The following is a 17,411-nucleotide window of genomic DNA, read 5'->3' as shown; positions in this document are numbered from 1 at the left end:
AAACACATAGTCGACAGAAATAAATAGCGAGCCGCTATTGACACAGAGTCTAGCGAGGAAGTCATAAAGCAGACTATAACATACTGTCAAGCGTTTTATCGAACCACCGCACACTACGCGAAGTTAATTTATTAGCGTCGCTTTTTTAATTAATTCACGGAAATTCACTTTCTCGCCTTTTCCACACTCCAGCAGTCGGATTACAGGCCACACTCGACGGCCCTGACTTCTAAAGGACTTCCGCACTCGCACAATCGCGTATCTGCCGCACAATCAAGAATTTCAACAATTCTCTCTCTCTCTCTCTCTCTCTCTCTCTCTCTCTCTCTCTCTCTCTCTCTCTCTCTCTCTCTCTCTCTGGGCAATCTTCAAAAAAACATAAAACCGCCAGGAAACGTTCTAACCGACGTCTTACTCCGCGGCCAGAGAGCCGCGTGCGGAATATGGCCATTTCGCGTTGCTCGATCTTATCGCGGGGGGTATATATATATAATACCTGCCGTGCATCGACGTTTCCTCGACGGCTAACAATGCGCTTAATTATGCAATTTCAGGAGTTGCGTTCTCCGACCCGATATTTAAGAAAATCGGTGTGATTGTACGCGGAGAATCCTTCTCTTTTTTCCGTACAGCGATGAAAAAAGAATGCGTCATAAAAGCACAAGTATATCGACTGTTTTCGAGTAATTTTCTTGTGTCCGCAATCAGCTATAATATTTACGGTCCGCGAATGAGCGCGAAAATTCCGCACAGTGGTCTCACCGTTACACAAAGCCGTTTTCGCTTCAAAATTCCATTCACGTACACGCACACGGCTCCTCTGTATCAGCTGCGAAATTATTCCAGACTCGAAAAGAACTCGTCGCTTCACACCGAGAGAGCAGACAGAGCCTCGCTGCTTCAGCGGAAAAACTCATTGCGGACGGCACAACAGACGTGTCTATTCATACAGCGGAGAGTCTAGTCGGTGTGACCGTTGCGCACTACGCTGTATATCAGGCGATTTTACTTTCGATAAATACAGCAGCACATTTGGCAAGGATCCGATCTGCAGAAAATTCGTAGCCGAGTCTTATCAAAGCCGCGTTTTGCAACGAAATCGGTAATCATCATCACTCATGGAACGAGGAAACGCAACGTTTGAATCATTTTTAAACGGTTCATTAGGCGCGTTTCGAAAATCTCTTTGTACCGACGATCGGCTTCCTGTAATTCGAATTCTAATTTTACTGCGGCGGTTGTTTGCTAAATGAACAAACTTCCAAAACTGATGGTTACGACGCAACTCGATGGAATTGATATTGGAAGAACGCGCGTTAACACTCGACAGTCGACCGTGTACGTAACGCGCGTAATAAAACGCATGCGGTTGCAACGGCAATTATATCGAAACGGCGCTCGAGACGCTTGAAATATTCTAATACGCGCGCACGCACGCTTTACCCGCGCGACTATATAAATACGGCCGCTGCTCGAGCTGTGGACTTTCTTCGATTATCACCGGATAATTCGCCGCGAGAAAATCGCCGCTAATGCCACCAGCCCAATAAACATCGCTCGCGGCCGAACTTCCGAGTGGCTTAATTTCTCACGTTCGATAGTATAACGGGCGAGGCGCTCTCTCCCTCTCTATACGCATATAATACATCCTACTCCAATTTACACGAGCTAAGCGAGCAATTTCCCGTGCGTGCGTACACGAGGAAGCTGCTCGAGTATAGAGCCGACTGTAAAAGCATTTTCATAGGCACACATTACGACACGTGGGTAGGCTCGTGGAGGGATCGGTTTATCGCCGCTTTCGGGAAATGATTGTTGGCTAGTTGGCCGATTTTTTGCCGGAGTCGTAATGCACGCGCGCGCGAGATTGAATTAGACTGCGCGTATGCGCTTCGTTTTCGACGGGAGAAACTGTGCCCGCGAGAGGAGTTCGTTGAACGCGCACGCTGCCGCTGCCGATAAAGTTTTCGAGGGGCTCGATACCGATCTCTTCGAAATTGAAATTATCCAATCGACGCCGCGGACTAAAACCTCTCGGAATTAACCTGGATACCGCAACTTTACGGCCAATTAAATACTTTGATTTTCACTGAATAATGATACACGCCGCGGCCGCGCACTCTAATGCATATACAATTAGAAAACAAAACTACGCGCGTAAAAGCATCAATTACGGGCCCCGCGTAAAGATCGTTTCTCCGCGCTCGAAACGGGCCATCATCTCTCGTCGCGGGCAAAAAAGGGGTAGCACGATAAGAAGTGAAAAAGAGTCCAGGAAAATCATCGCTTTTCCCGCGCAGCTTGCACAACGAACCAATAAGACCAACTGCTCTACGCTCGGACGGATTTTCGTTGTCGAGTGAGAGAGTGTACCGCGTCGGGAGAATACAGGTTTTCTCGCGGAGGCACAGAACGAAGGCGTGTTCGTGTGCTTGCCCAGGAACAAACGCTGGGTTCTCTCATTTGTTCCCGATTGAACAAACCCATTAAAGGACTGCCTCGGCTTTTCCGACTAATTAAAGGAAATTTACGGCGCCAGTCCGCGGTGTACAGAGGAGCTCGTTATGGTCGCGACAACGGTCACGGTCACACCGCGTCTCTGTTTACCCGCAGGTTTACATCAATAATTCATCCCGAGGGTGGAGATGAATGTGCTGGTATCGTCGTTAAATACGCTTGGCGCTGGAAAGGAGGCGCAGTGCGTTATTTAAAGCGCGCAACTTTCTTCCGTCGACTTTTTCCGCGTTATGTTATCGAGTTCAAAGTCACGAAAGCATGAAATGCGATATCTACTGCTTCTGAGCATTCATTCGTAACTCATTTGTCATCGCTTTCCTCCGCTTTGCATGTACGCCCGTGAATCATTATTCCAAATAACGTGAGACGATTCTGGGCGGCGAGGACTTTTACTTTGCAGAAATCGAAAAAAATAATAAAAAGGCATAACGTGATTGAAGACGAGTTGTTTGAATCGGGTGGGCGATGAGGAAGTACTAATTGGATTTTCAAAATTCATAAGATACTCCACATAAAGCGAGAGTTAGGAAACCAGTCATAGTAATGGTTCCAACTAAGTGACAGCTTCGCAATGTCTGCAGTCTCCCGTCGGCGAGATTAAAAACGTGCTGCTGCGTGTAACCCAATTTCAGCTTATTTATAATACAATTTAACGAAGCGTAACTGCGGGAAAGGAGAGTCAAAGAGTTCGTTAATCGTGAGCGAATGAAGAAGCCCAATCGTTTTTGTAAGCCATACATTCATCGACCCAAATACGCGGTACTGCACTTTTGCGAAGAAAATATCAATCCATCAATAAATATCCCAGTATACCCGCGCCTAAAATTAATGCTTCGACGATCACAACGAATCGATCGACGGCCGTCAATCGAGAAGAAGTTAATTTGGTTTCACAGTGACACAGCAAGCCGCGTTCAGTCTGCTCGTCACAGTAGAATAGAAACGACACGGCTCCGCGCGATAAAAACAGTTTTCGGAATGGATCACAGCACTGAAAACGAATCTCCGACAAGTCTCCAGTCACTCTGTCGCCAGCCGGTTCTCCGTCCCCCGCAAACAGCGCGATTAGCCGCGATTTTCAGAAAAACAGGCAGGTGATGGCACGCGGCTCGCGTTACCAGCGTGACGGTTTCCGTCACGCGCCGCTGCCGCCTCTTCACGCCGCTTGGCGACCGAATTACGGAGACCGAGCTTCATAAGTACGTGCGTGCGTGCGCGCATCGCTTTTCTTCCATACACACCGAAAGATAGATAGATAGATAGAGAGAGAGAGAGAGAGAGAGAGAGAGAGAGAGAGAGAGAGAGAGAGAGAGAGACTTGCTCGCTGACGAGCACCTTGACACAAAAAGCCATTCGGCATTACGCCGATCCACATCTGAGTGTATTATGTGTGTGTACGTGTGCACGTGTATTCGTCTTCGCGAAATTCACGGAGAAAACAAGGGGTTTCGCAAGAAGCAATTAGAGGATGAATATTTTTTTCCCTCTCATATTCTGGGATTTTTACATTCGCCGTCGCGTTCTCGCGACGATGTTTCGAAAGTTTGAAATCCACATAAATTATATCGAATGCGTTTCGAGTTTCGCGGCCTGGTCGAGCTTGACGTCAGGATGGCTGGATGCTCGCCGGACGGAATTTTAGCGAGGATTTAAATTCCTTTCGTCGAAGGAATTTCGAAGAAAATACCAAGCTCCGCTTCGTGGTACATTTTTTTGATTCGAGAGTTTCCGAATATCGTTTTTTGCAGCGCTAGAGATTCCGAAGAAAGCCCGTTTACGAGTCTCGATGAATAACACACTAGATAATTAATTCTTTTCACTGCAGTAGTTTAGCTCCTACACGTGCATCGAGATCTCCTCGAAACTCAAAGTCCGCGAGCATCATAAATAACCCGCCCGCTCAATTCGAGATTGGCGCAAGTGGCGGCGCAAAAAAAGCGATCGTCTCCATTATAGAAACTTAAACTTCATTTCCCCGCAGCGATCGTCCGTCACCTCTGAGAAAAGGCGAGGCGTAAAAACGGCTCGTCCGCTCCTCTCACCGCGGCAGAACAAAGCCTCGGCGGCGATTCGGTCATTTTCAACTCAGCCTTCTCTCCAATCGCTCCCTGCATCCTCCGCGCGCGTGTACGCGAAAAAAGAGGAAAAAACAATCGGCGAGAGATCCCCGGCCGCGATAATAATCGGCGGTGGCGATCTTCGCCGATAGAAGCACACACGTGCGAGCGGCACAATCGGACACTTTCTACTGCGCGGCCGAGCAGCCACTCGTTAAGCAAATGTCCGAAGACAACTGCTGCGGTCGTCTCTCCTCTATGGTCTTACGGTATTACAGAAAGAGTCCGCGCGCAGCGGTAGGCAGACTTTCCACCGCGCGAGAAATCATTTGTCGCGATCGATCTCGCGTGCGCGACCGGTGGACCGGATCGCTGCTGCTGCCTTGTTTCTACTTGATTTGTGAAGATCGGCGAGAGTGATTCGTACGTGCGCCAGATCGGTGAGATTCGACTTGTCTAGCTGCGAATTTCGTGTGTTGTTTTCCATCGCATTTTCACTTTTTCGAAAATGTCGAACAAGCGAGCCCGTTGAATGGGAGAACTTTTCTCGAGAGGAGCTGTACCTATGGATAATAAATCTCGGATACGTATCTGAATTATTTCTATCGACGCGAATGCAGCGAGACACAAAGGGGATATTCTGACGTCAAGGAGGGAAAAACTTGTTTGCACGACCCCGCGTACACGTAAGGAGAGAGCAATAAAAGTTCGCGGCATGACGTGCGTGTAATCAATAGTATTGCACAATGTACCTACTGTATAAAACGTATTTAAAGTCCTTCTCCGCGCGGCTTCGAAAAAACTGCTAACACGAACGGCATACTGCGCTGCACTGTACTTGTAGCGCGCGTTCATTTAATCAAGTGGGAGCTGAAAAATGCCCATAGCTGTGTTGCTCCACCCGATCGAGAGAGGTCGTTACCAGTTCCTCTCGCATCCCTTTTTTCGATAGACTATAAAGGATATAAAAAGCCGGAGCCGCGTTATGCAACAAAAAGGGCAGGTCATTATTTACTAATACGATCAACAATATGCCGGCTCATTATAAAAACGACCTCGTGAATCACATGCATTATCCGCCTACGGGCCGATTTGACAAATTGATTTTCCGGCATAATTACGCCGATTACCGCGATTAAAATGAGGCCCCGCGCAACGTGTAAGTGCATCGGTCCGAGCGTCGACCTCCGCCACAAAAAACGGCCCAAAGCGTACAAGCCATAATCATTACGCCATTACGTTAGAAGCGAGCCGAGAAAAAAGCTCGAGTAACCCCTTCGCTCGACAAAAACACGCATTCCTACGTCGTCATCATCATCGCCGATGCGGTTACGAAAGACTCGCTCGCACCAGGCGAAGCAGACGCGTTTCTCCGCACACACACACTGCACCCAATTACAGCTGCGAGCGCATCTTCCCACTGCTCGGGCTCGTGGGCGACTTTTCCCGCGACTACGGTGATACAGCTGCGCCTGCGAGTAAAGCGCGATAACGGCTCGAGGAAACGAAAGCCGTTGCCTTTGAAGGCTATCGAGTCACGCGCGCAGTGTGTACGCGCACGTAACCACGCCTGCGCCGCGTCGCGCATTGTCGAGGCTCTGCAGTCCGGCGTACTGGACAAGGGAACGGCGAGGGATCGAGGACGTTTTATGTACTTACGGACCCGCCAATGAGCGGCCGCGCTACACCGATCAGCTCTTATTTATGCGCACCGGCCGATTCCTTCGCCACGGGATTGTTGCCCCTTAAAGGACATTGTGCGCTTGTGGGCGCGAGGACTAGGAGTATTATGCTTAAATACTGCGCGCGCTCCTCGTATACCGAGAACAATGGCGAATGAGGAATAACGAGGTGAAATGTTGATTTACTTGATGGATAGTCGAGCCGAGTACTGGCATTGACTGACCGCGTCGAGTATAGAATATAGAAGCAAAACTGCTGTATTGACGTAAAACACGAATTCGTTATTTTGCAACGGAGACTTATTTATAGTTCGCGCGAGCCTGTACAGATTTTTAGCGGTATCCACAGTGCCGTAACCGTAAATTACAAATAGCGGGTCAACCTCGCATCCGTTCTCGTTTTCGGATCGTATACTAAATTCGTCCCCTATATAATATATAACATAAAATATGGCCGCTGCGTGCATACAGCCGAACGTGCGGTGCATTTCTTATACAACGGAAGAAAAACTGGAGAAAGAAGCAGGAAGCCGCGCGGGGTTTATGAATTATTATGACGTTCGCAGCAGCACATGGAAAAGTACTTGTCCGCGCAATTTTTTGCTCGGAAATCGTCGGTTTTATATTCCGCGAAACCGTAAAAATATCCCCCGTTGACATGCATCGACGTACTATATCAATGCGAGCGTTGAGCAAAGTTAATTGGAACGGCGATACGGTAGCAGTGGTAAATCAGTGTAGCTGCTTTGGACATTCTACCCGGGATTTTATGTAACCTGCACAACTCGCGGCGGTGTACAAATTTGAGATAACAATACCGCGCGCCAATTATGCCATTTGCTCGGTGCACGTCGGTGCACGTTTGGATCGATGGAACCAACGCTTTAGATCTTGCATGGATGTAAAAAGTTCAAAATTACGATGACTTCATTTTTCTATTTTTTGACGCAAATTGCGGTACAACTTACTTGGGTGAAGGGAAACAAAGTATTTTATGGAATTAATGTTCAACTCGCACTTACCGCTCATTAAGTGACAATGAACTATATTTTCGGCGCTCAAAGTCTTTCCTAAATTTTCCATCCTCTTGATTCGCTTTGAGCTTGACTTTTACTGTACGAAACTTCGTAACGTGTACGGAATCGAACATTCGCTAGTCACGCATCATCTCTTACAATTAGACACCATATTAGCTTACGAATTGATTCTCCAGTGGCACTAAAACCGAGGAAAAAAGAAGCGCCTCTAAGCAAGCGGTTTATCTCCTTTAGAAAGTTATTTCTCCGCGCTCGGATGACCGATTAAATCCATGGGATGTGCACATAACCTCGAGTTCTGGAGAACATCGGTGCGCGAAGAAGCGTCGCGTCAAAGCCGCAGCTCGTTAGGCGACAAGCGAAGGAACAAAGCGTTGCGATAGACCGCGGCGGGAGGATATATCTCGTTACCCGAGCACATATCGATTCCTGGATATGTCGCAATGGAAATCTGTTCGCGCTCGGTGACTTCCGCTGACCTTTAGCGGTCGCAGCTGACCGTTAACTCCGTGTCGTAACGCAACGTAACGCATACGCTATGCCATAATGTAACGAGACGAGAGAGTCGTCGGTAAACACATGCACGGGCGCGCGCACGCGTGTCTATAGGTACGTGCCGATCGAAAGCCGGCATAGGCGCATACCAGCGATAGTATACCAATTGCCGATACATATATACACAAGCGGGAGCTCAATTATATTACGCACGACGCAGACGCGCTTCCTGCTGTGCACCGGGTGATTTTTCGCTTCTGGCCTCGGCTCGATTCGAAAATTCTATTCACGAGAGGCTGATCGACGGAAAAACTTTCACTTCGAGTTTGAAAAGGTTGAATTGCTTCGGAGACACGCAGCGATCGTGGGTTCGTCAATTTTTTTTCCTCTGCTGTTAAAACGGCGTTTTAGTACCCTTTTGCTGCCGTGTCCTTGTTGACGGAAGAATTATGGGCGGCTTCAAGAACCGATGAGAGTTTTTGCTCGCGCAAAAGGCGTTTTTGTGCAGCTTGAAAATTACCTAAACAACTTATTTAGGAGAGAAAGAGTCGATGGAGTCGAGGATTATCTCATGGCAAACATCCTTGCTTGAAAACGACCGAGGAAATGGATCGCACTTTTTGCTCGCACTTTCATGTGTACAGAAAGAATGTGCAACTCCCTAAAAGCATAAGTAGGTAAAATTATTAACATAAAAAGTAATGACCGAGCGAGATTGTATTTTCCTGGCAAAACATACAGCCGAGCGTTAATGTTGCTTTTTCACGATATCAGCGTCGGAATCTCGTGTGAAGTAGAGCACGATAAGGCTCCACATTCTTACGTGAAATGCATTTTTCTTTATGCCCACAGGCCTGTGTCTAGTGAGATCGAGATCGCATTAGCTTGCCTTATTGCAAAAAAAAAGCTAACCACAGGAACCTGAAGAAATCTTGCGAATATTTCGGTGGAATTATCTGACTTACGAGTCTTCGATTCGGATGCAAAAAACCGGAAAAATAAAATGCACGACACAAAGTACAAGTGGCGGCAGTGAGACAAAGACTGCAGGTAATGCGGAAAAAGGCTCGCATATTACGAGCGCAGAATGAAAGCTGTCTTTGGAAAAATGTAAATTACACCGCTCGAGGAAGACAATGGCACGAAATTCCCTCCTTACTATGCAGAACGTTAGCAAGTCTTTTTGAGAAAAAATAGACACGAACTATTCAATCGCAAGGTTATACTTTCACCGCTGCGTTTACAGGTTCTGGAAGCGATTACATGATTAGTGCCGAATCTAGAGTTTCAAGAGCGGAAGTAATTAAGTCATCGCAGAGCGAACACACAAGAAGTATAGAATGGAAAGTTATAATTAAGTTATCGTATGTGTATCGATCGATGCACGGGGAGATTATGGCGAAATTTTAATTAATCCGATCGGTATACATTCGAGGCTCTACATCGTGAGTCGTAAACTTCGAGAAAAAACTTGCAAATCTCTCGACACGTTCTAGAATTTGCGAAATTTTAATCGCGTGCAAGCCATAAGGAAACCGCTTCTCGATGTTCGTTCGCCGACAAAGTATCCGAGTATTCGAAAAAAAAAAAATACTCAACCATCTGAAATACGCGTGGGAAAAGAACCTAAGTAAAGCTCCAATACAACCGATCCACGATCGTTTCTCAGCTCTCCGCTGGCTGCAACATCGCACACAGTAATCCCAGAGTCGCATCCATAAATACGAATCCTCGCCGAGGCTCAGCACCGGCATCAATCCTCCGCACGTACGCGTCCAACAAGCCTAGTCGATTAATCCTCGCAGAAGTCGTCGTCTAGGCGACGCCGCGGCTCGTATCCACGGATTTGCGAACGAAGACAGAGAGCGAGAGGAGAAAGACGCCGCAGACAGCTTCTCTCGCGTCAAAGTCGCACCCGGTATTACGTGATCGAGCTTTTATATAACGCCCACATTATCCCCGCATTATATGGTTAGCAGTGGTGACAGCACAGAGAAAGTGCCTACTGCTCCTCTATCCGTTCCCATATGCTCGCGATCGAGCGCGGCGACGGCCCGCGCCGCGAGGATGTAGACGTGCACACACGTACACGTCAGAGCTCCCGGCCATGCTCCAGTAACGTAAAGCCGCGCAGCGCGGCGGTGTACAGGGTGTGCGCTCTATAGCATCGCGTGAAGACTGACTCGAGCAGAGGAGAAAATTGAACGATGCTCGCGGGAGGTGCACTTTCTCGTTTTTCGATTCGACTCGCCTTTTGTCACCTCGCTCCTGCTGGCGATGCTCGTAGATTTTCGGCCAATTTAATCGGACGCTGCTCGGCGCTCGAGGCCTGGTTCAAGGCGGTTCAAATTTCTACACTTTCCGTAACTGGAAGCTACATTTTCCCGACGACGAGCCGATCCCGCGTGCGGTAGTTTGCGATCACCCTGTATACACGCATTCGCGAGGCGGATTCCGTACCAGCGCTCGCGTTCGCCCGCAACTTTCGAATCCTCTGTGTGTCGTTGATATTCATGCGACGCACATGCACGCGGTAAACGTGCGTGTAAATATGTTTTCGCAGCGGCGCCGACGACGACGTGTACGCACGCTGCAGGATTTTCGGTTATTCCGGAATTCGAGGCGCGAGTCGATCGCTTCGCATTTTTATCCGGCTTCGGTTTCGGCGCTCTTTTTTCCGAAGGCGCGTGTATTTTTAGGCCGACATGTCGAGGCCAGCCTGAAAACCGACTGCTTTTGAAAAAGCCGTGCTGCGCTGCGTGGGAGTGCGCGGAGCCACGCTGTTATGGAGTTACTTTATTACGAGGATGCGGAAAACGAAACATACACTGCAACTGCGTTGCATTATTGATTCCATATGGCTTTCGTAATGATTCGATGCAACGTTGTAAATGTGCGACGTTGCAAGAACAAAGTTTATGTGTACCAGGAAGCTACGCGGGGTTTTGAAAGTTGAGGAAAGGAATGATATAGCCGAAATGTTTGGAGTTTCTTATGAGCGTATGAAGAATTACTGAAATTTATGTCTGCCTACCGCTGTTTCATTCCACATTATTAACCGAGTGAAACTGCAATAATGATTCCGCGCATGCACGCCGAATAACCAACAATGTTTATTGTAGAACGGTTTTCCAGAAAGATTTTATGCCTCAAATAAACCATCAACTGGCGTTCATAAGTTACAACAAAAATAAAAATAAAGCACGTTCTGAAAAAAGTACGGAAACATTCAGAAATCAAAGACAATGTTTCTTCAAACTGTGCAGTAATTGCTTGAAACGATGCTAACCTCAGAAGAGGAACAATAGAAATTGCGGGGTGTGTCTTGTCAAGAAACATTAATTGTCGATGGCGTACCGTAATCGTGGAGACTGTCTGCGAGTTATATACTTTTTCATCCGACCTATTATTACTCTTCTCATTGAAGCGTGCAATAATGAAACGCATTGTTGGAACACTTTTGAAAACCCACGCAATTTTTCGCGAATTGCCTCTAAACCTCTTAACGAGCATTTTATAGTGTAGGCTTGAACAATTTCCCACAGGGCATACAAAGGACGACTAATTTATGTCACATTTCTGCGGTGCGTGAACCTATTTTAGAGTATACATTTTGCCTTTAAGTCTGAAATTCTACGGGAAATCTTATCGGAAAACACTATGCGGATTTCTAGCTGCACGGCAAAAATAGAACGTACAACGTAACTTTCGTTATTCATCGTAACTGATTTTTACTTTGAGAAAATATGAGGTTCGAAATGCTTTTCCCATCGGAGAAATCGACGTGTAGAGCGAGGCCAGTGAACTATATAACGATCGTCTTCATCGAGCACTTGTGGATTCGAAAATTATTGGATTCGATTGAACGTGAAAGTAATAACATCATTGGGAGAAGCTTCGCGTCAATAAGGTCATGAGATATCAGCTACTTTATGACTTGGCACTTATATACATTGGAGCGATGTACCAGATAGAAATCAGATACTCTGTCATATCTACGGCTTGATTCGAATTAAACTTTAGAAATACGAAATAAATAATTTTACCTTGTCATAATTAGTCTCAAATGTTTATTTTTTGTTTTGTTGCAGGAGAGCCAATATGCGGGAGAGGGGATGGCTTCTACTTACTCTGTATGGTAAGCTCAAAAGTCTTGTATTATATTCAGTAGTTATAAACTCTCTCTCTCTCTCTCTCTCTCTCTCTCTCTCTCTCTCTCTCTCTCTCTCTCTCTCTCTCTCTCTCTCTCTCTCTCTCTCTCTCTCTCCTCTCTCTCTCTCTCTCTCTCTCTCTCTCTCTCTCTCTCTCTCTCTCTCTCTCTCTCTCTCTCTCTCTCTCTCTCTCTCTCTCTCTCTCTCTCTCTCTGGACATTACACACTGGAATATTGCATTCTCGAAACTTGAAGAATCATTCGTTTCTGCGGTGAAGCTCACTGCATTCCTTCGCAATGAGACATATAAGTCGTCGCATAATTATGTGACCGAAAGTACAAGATACGCACTTACGGTATTAAGTCAAATTATAGGTCAGTGTACTGTTACAGTAGCGTGCGCTGCAATCCACTTAAGATTTTTCCCCGCTCGTAAGAAACAACAGAACGCGAAAAACGTCCAGTATAATAAGACCTAAAAGTATCAGGCGCCGCGCGGATTGCCATTGCAATTCCTTAAAGGAAACCCGTAAAAACGTTGAGGTGTCATAACGCTTCTCGAACAGTCCCGCGATAACCTCCTCATTCGTGATATATCGACGAGAATCCCGTAAGACGTTATGAAGCTCGCGCAGCGCGGAATACCAAGGAGCGGCTCGACACCACACGCCGTCCCAATAAAGACCTGATGCGCGGCAGTCGCATACGCATAAAGGGCAGCCGAACTCACGTCGCCGCGTGACGCACATCCGAGAGAAGGCGAAAAAGAGGAACGAAGTCGAGCCTTCTTCGCCACCGCCACTTGGAATACAATCGAATTTCATTCAAATGCGGCCTGCGGAGGATCGTTGACCGAGAAGTCGTCAGCGCCGATCTCGCAACCGAGCGCGATTTCCTCAGCAGCCGATCGGATCAGCGCCGCGCACCGATTTATTGCGATTATTCCGGCAGGGACCCCCTTTTGCAAGAGACCAACGTCGCCGACGATCCTTTCGCTCCGCGGCTGCACAGCGAACCCGTGCGAAAACACGTGCGCAGTGTGTAATTCCATCCGCTTCTCAGCCGAGTTTCTGGCTGTTTATCTCGCTCCGCTCCGGCTGTCTGTTTACGGCCGGGATCATAAGGGTTGGTGTTGTAACTCGCGTATGATTTCGTGCGAGAACGTAACGCCGAGGAAAAATCCGCGCGGCTATGGGAACGTGCGCCACAACGATGTGTACTGATAACGAGAGCCGGCGATTCAGAAAATGATTTATAATGGAGCATGAGGCGCGATAGGGCGTTATTTATGTAAATTAACGGCTCGTGATGATACAGACGCGGGTCTTCGTAGAAGCGGCAAAGTCATGTTAAAAATTGATGAATTTATCGCGAAACCTCATTCTAATTAACTAGCTCTTTTCGATTACAAGCGGCAAGAAAAAAACACCCTAATACGGCGCATGAGATCAATTTAACCGATACGCGTGACAACAGATCGACAGTGCGCGATAGCATTCAACGAGCTGCTGGCGCAACGTGCAACCATAACCGCGAAATTCGCTCGACGAAATCCCCAAGATCAAAACAATGCTCCGAAAAAAAATCCCAAACGAGAAACGAAATTTTTTCATCTGGCAGACTCTGTCGAAATATCCTCCGCGCATATATGACCCAGACTAAACGTGCATTGTGTACACACAGGTATACCCTGTCTTTCGACAACCGCCGACATACATCGAGACCCGCGTCATATGCAATGGGCGTCGATGCCATTTTTTCCTATCGCGCCTCCGAAAGTCACGCGCGCGCCGTCCGTCTTTCCGGCCTGTGCACGTGGCAGATCGATTTTGTAATAGCGAAGCGGCGCCAGCTCTTTTGGACTCGACCTATACTCGCTGCGCTGCAGACTATGTACATACGTGTGTACGTGCACTTGAGGCGTCGAAGCAATTTTGAGAGCGGCGGAGAGATTTTATCTGAGTAGCTGCGCATCAGGTGGATCCGAGTTGCGGTGACAACTGCGCTGTTCGTTGGGGACATGCCACGGCTGACTTTATTGAGTCGTGCTGCCTTTAGTGAGCGATCGGGACGGCAATTTATGGGAGAGATCCCGTGTTAGCGCCTGATTCGTCTCGTGTTATTGTTTTGCTGCCGGCGTTGCGCTGATGGCTTATTGTGAAGGACGTGTCGAGCGTGGTTATTGGCGAGAAATAATTTGGGAGAATTATCGTATCGCATCGACATTTCTAGCGACGCAGTGATTCGGCTGTGCCGATGTACTTTCTATCACTCTGGCATCTGTATATTTACAAGCCTGTCAATCACTTATCTCTTCGCGGACCAATCAAGCCATCACTCGTTGTCAAATGTTATAAGTATGTGTCCATATCTCTCGATCCAGTTCATCAGTTAACTGCAACCTCTCGATCAACGGTTTCTAAAACCAAACCACTTTCTAGACAATTAACCGGATGAGCCGAGTAAAGGGCCCATCGCTCATGCTGACGCAAAAGCGGCACTTTCGCGAAATCCAAGCTGTGTATCGCTATAGGTCTGACGTGCATCGGGAGAGAGGAAACGATTGATAGGCGGCCTTGATCCGGTTCGAAGCAATTACCCAACCTGAATGCATTTAATAAGCCTTCGCGAAAGAAAGAGCCGAGCGTATCTCCGGGAGACACGCGAAAAAATTGCATCACGAGTTTTCTCGCTAGACGAAGACCAGGCTGCCGCGCTCCGGTTTTGCAACGTTGACGCTTCTTCTTCAGCTTCTTCTCCTCCAGCCTCTTCTCGCGCAAGCACGAGCTGTCGCAACTCGCGGATTACCAAATTACAATTCCGCTGTTTATCTTTAACAGACTGCGGGTACTTAATTCGCGCTGACGCTAATTAAGCGAATGCTTAGACTAACGAAAAAATTAAGCGTTACTTCAGCTTAAATCCCGTCTTCTTGACGAAACTTCCGCCTCGGCTAGAATCGAATTTCATCCATGTGAGTTGTCGTTACTCGCGCTAATCGAACTTTCCGTTTGCAGGACTTCTGATAGCGATAGCAGTCTCGGACGCTCTCAAGGCCACGAGACCCAAGTTCAAGATAGCAACGTCGTCGACGACAACAACAACCACCGAAGAACCGGCCGCCGCTGAAAGCGCAGACGATGAACTCGAGGTAATTTTTTTCCCCCTAGTAAACTATACCATTCATACAAATTTTATCGCGAGTTACCGCCTCCATTACAATAAAAGGAAGCATAAACAAAGTCGTTCGCGCGCGCCGGCGTTTCGCAAAGCAGCCACTTTCCGCCAACAAAGAAGACACTCAAAGCGGACCTTGACATTCTGGCGGCGCGTGGGTGGCGTCGGGAGGATTTTCCCACGGCTACTCCTGAATATGCATAGGCGCAGCCAGCGAATCCGCCTACCTGCCGAGGCGTCGCGCTACGCACATCTGCTAATAACGACGTTTGGCGCCCTCGTCGGCTAAGTAGGAAAATCCTTTGCGATTACGCGAGGGATCGATTACGCCTTCCCGACGGTTTGAGCGATTCTTCCTTCCTCCGCTTAACCGCGCGTGATTGCAACGGTCGTAATTACATACGCGCGCGGACGACGCTTTGTTTTACACGGGGAACGGCGTGTGAGCACCAATTCATAAACATGCACGTACGATACCTCGAACTCGCTCGCGCGCACTTATCGTGGGAATATGAACTTTGCGGGATAATTACGGCTCGAACAGCTTCATTTTTTACAGCCCTATTATTTTAAATCAAGTTACATTCCTGACCCCAGCGCGAAACTGTTTTAAAGACTTGAAAATCGAATTGGAGGTAACGTGTACACAACTAAAGTTGTCTCCCATAAACGATGCGCGTAATCACATTGTTAAAGCCCCGTAGTTTATAGCTCGCTCTCGACGAGAGAGAGAGACTGAGAAAACGTAAAGTCCATGAAATATCTAGGCGTCTCCAGTAGCGCCGAAACATACATCACCCGAAGCAAACTTTGCGCCGAAAGTTTCGCGAAAATGAAATATGAAGGGCCGAGTCAAGTTTCTTCGCGGGACTTTCTTGCGCTCGCGTACAGAGGTAGATCGCTAACTTTTCTTATCACCTCGTTTTCTCACTACCGCCGGCGCACGTGCCTGACACTTTCGAGGCGCTCGCGTGACAATGTAACAAGTCGCGACAGCCTTACAAGGATGCAGGCGCGATTATTTCGGATCCGCGTAAACGACTTGCTCAATGCCGGCGCTTTTTACCGTGTTTAGAAGGGAAGACCGTAAAATCGCGATTAGGAGCTGCTCGTCGAAGGTTGACCGGGCGAATTATGCTAGTTCCTGACGCAACTCGCGCGCCAGTAGGTGTCATTAACTTCGAAAGCTGTTCGCACACTCACTGCGACTTTTTTCGCCCCGCGCGCCTTTGTGTCGATCGAGATCGATAGTAATTTACTATTAATCGATAGGTGCGCGCGTTTTTTTCTACCGCGAATCATTGAATACAATGGGATTGATTTTTTATCGGACACGTATCCGCGCGCACAACGAGCGCAAGTTGCATAAGGCAAAAATCGTTTGCATAGGAAAGTGAGTGCTGCCCGACGCCAGTCGATACACACGTAACTGCGTTTATGAGCTTTTCATGCACTCCAGTTATGTGGTAATTTTATGGAGGTGCTTGCATCGTCTTGCCGACAGTGCTCTTTCAATTTTCTTGCGGACACTCTTGTTGCAACGCGGCTGCTCCAGGACTACAGCTCAATGCTATACGCGCGCCGTTTAAGTGATGAAAGAAATGCAAATGTCGGCGCCTAATGGCAAGGTACTAGGAAGCGGCGTTAAAAAGTGTTGTCGCTAAATTTAGTTTAATTTAGCGTTGTGTGCTGCTCAGGATTTTAGTTTTTTCGATACGTGCGATATCTTCATTTCCATCCGCGGTATTCTTGCAAAGTATCGCGTGATTTTTCCAGACTTACTGCTCCTTGGGCAAAAATTTTGAGCCGGCGTCAAAACTACCTTGACCTGAAAGCTACAGCCACCCGACGTTGCGAAAGACAAGTGCGCGTAATTAAAAACGTACACTAGTTCCCTCAAATTAAACAGATGCTTATCCTACCAGGATTCGTTAAAAACCCCGATGCAGCTTTCATCATCGTCACCTTCGTCCAATCCCGATATGTAACAACAATCTGTCTTATCTTCCAGGCAACGACGACGGCGTCAACCGACGCAAATGCGACGACGGGCCACACGCTCACGGGTATCCCCCAAATCGACTACATCTGGGACCCGAATCTGCCGCGAGAGCTGAACGGCTACAACCTGAGCGAGTATCCGTTCTACGCCAGCATGCCCGAAGACATCGATTTCAAATGTGACGGGCTTCACGACGGATTTTACGCAAGCGTACCCCATAAATGTCAGGTAATTCAAGGCGCGAGCGCACAGCTTCTAGTTTACAAGTTAGGGGCGAACGTTACGCTACGTAC

The 17,411-nt window shown here is 47.7% G+C and overlaps 2 protein-coding genes across 3 annotated transcripts in view; one reads left to right on the top strand and one right to left on the bottom strand.

Annotated features, from left to right (window-relative positions):
- The window catches only part of LOC100120638, a 70,912-nt gene that overhangs the window by 42,165 nt on the left and 11,336 nt on the right, over nucleotides 1–17,411 (bottom strand). The gene's annotated exons all lie outside the window — the stretch shown is intronic.
- LOC100120592 (serine/arginine repetitive matrix protein 1) overlaps nucleotides 1–17,411 on the top strand; it is a 32,515-nt gene that overhangs the window by 5,259 nt on the left and 9,845 nt on the right. Inside the window, exons 2-4 of the mRNA XM_031925456.1 lie at nucleotides 11,880–11,926; nucleotides 14,957–15,090; nucleotides 17,128–17,346. Of these exons, the coding sequence (XP_031781316.1) occupies nucleotides 11,890–11,926; nucleotides 14,957–15,090; nucleotides 17,128–17,346 (390 nt within the window). The 5' untranslated portion in view covers nucleotides 11,880–11,889. The remainder of the gene's footprint in view (nucleotides 1–11,879; nucleotides 11,927–14,956; nucleotides 15,091–17,127; nucleotides 17,347–17,411) is intronic.

This window comes from Nasonia vitripennis (assembly GCF_009193385.2).
Source record: "Nasonia vitripennis strain AsymCx chromosome 2 unlocalized genomic scaffold, Nvit_psr_1.1 chr2_random0010, whole genome shotgun sequence".
Classification (NCBI taxonomy): Eukaryota; Metazoa; Arthropoda; class Insecta; order Hymenoptera; family Pteromalidae; genus Nasonia; species Nasonia vitripennis.
This window is presented reverse-complemented; position numbering and strand designations above follow the sequence as displayed.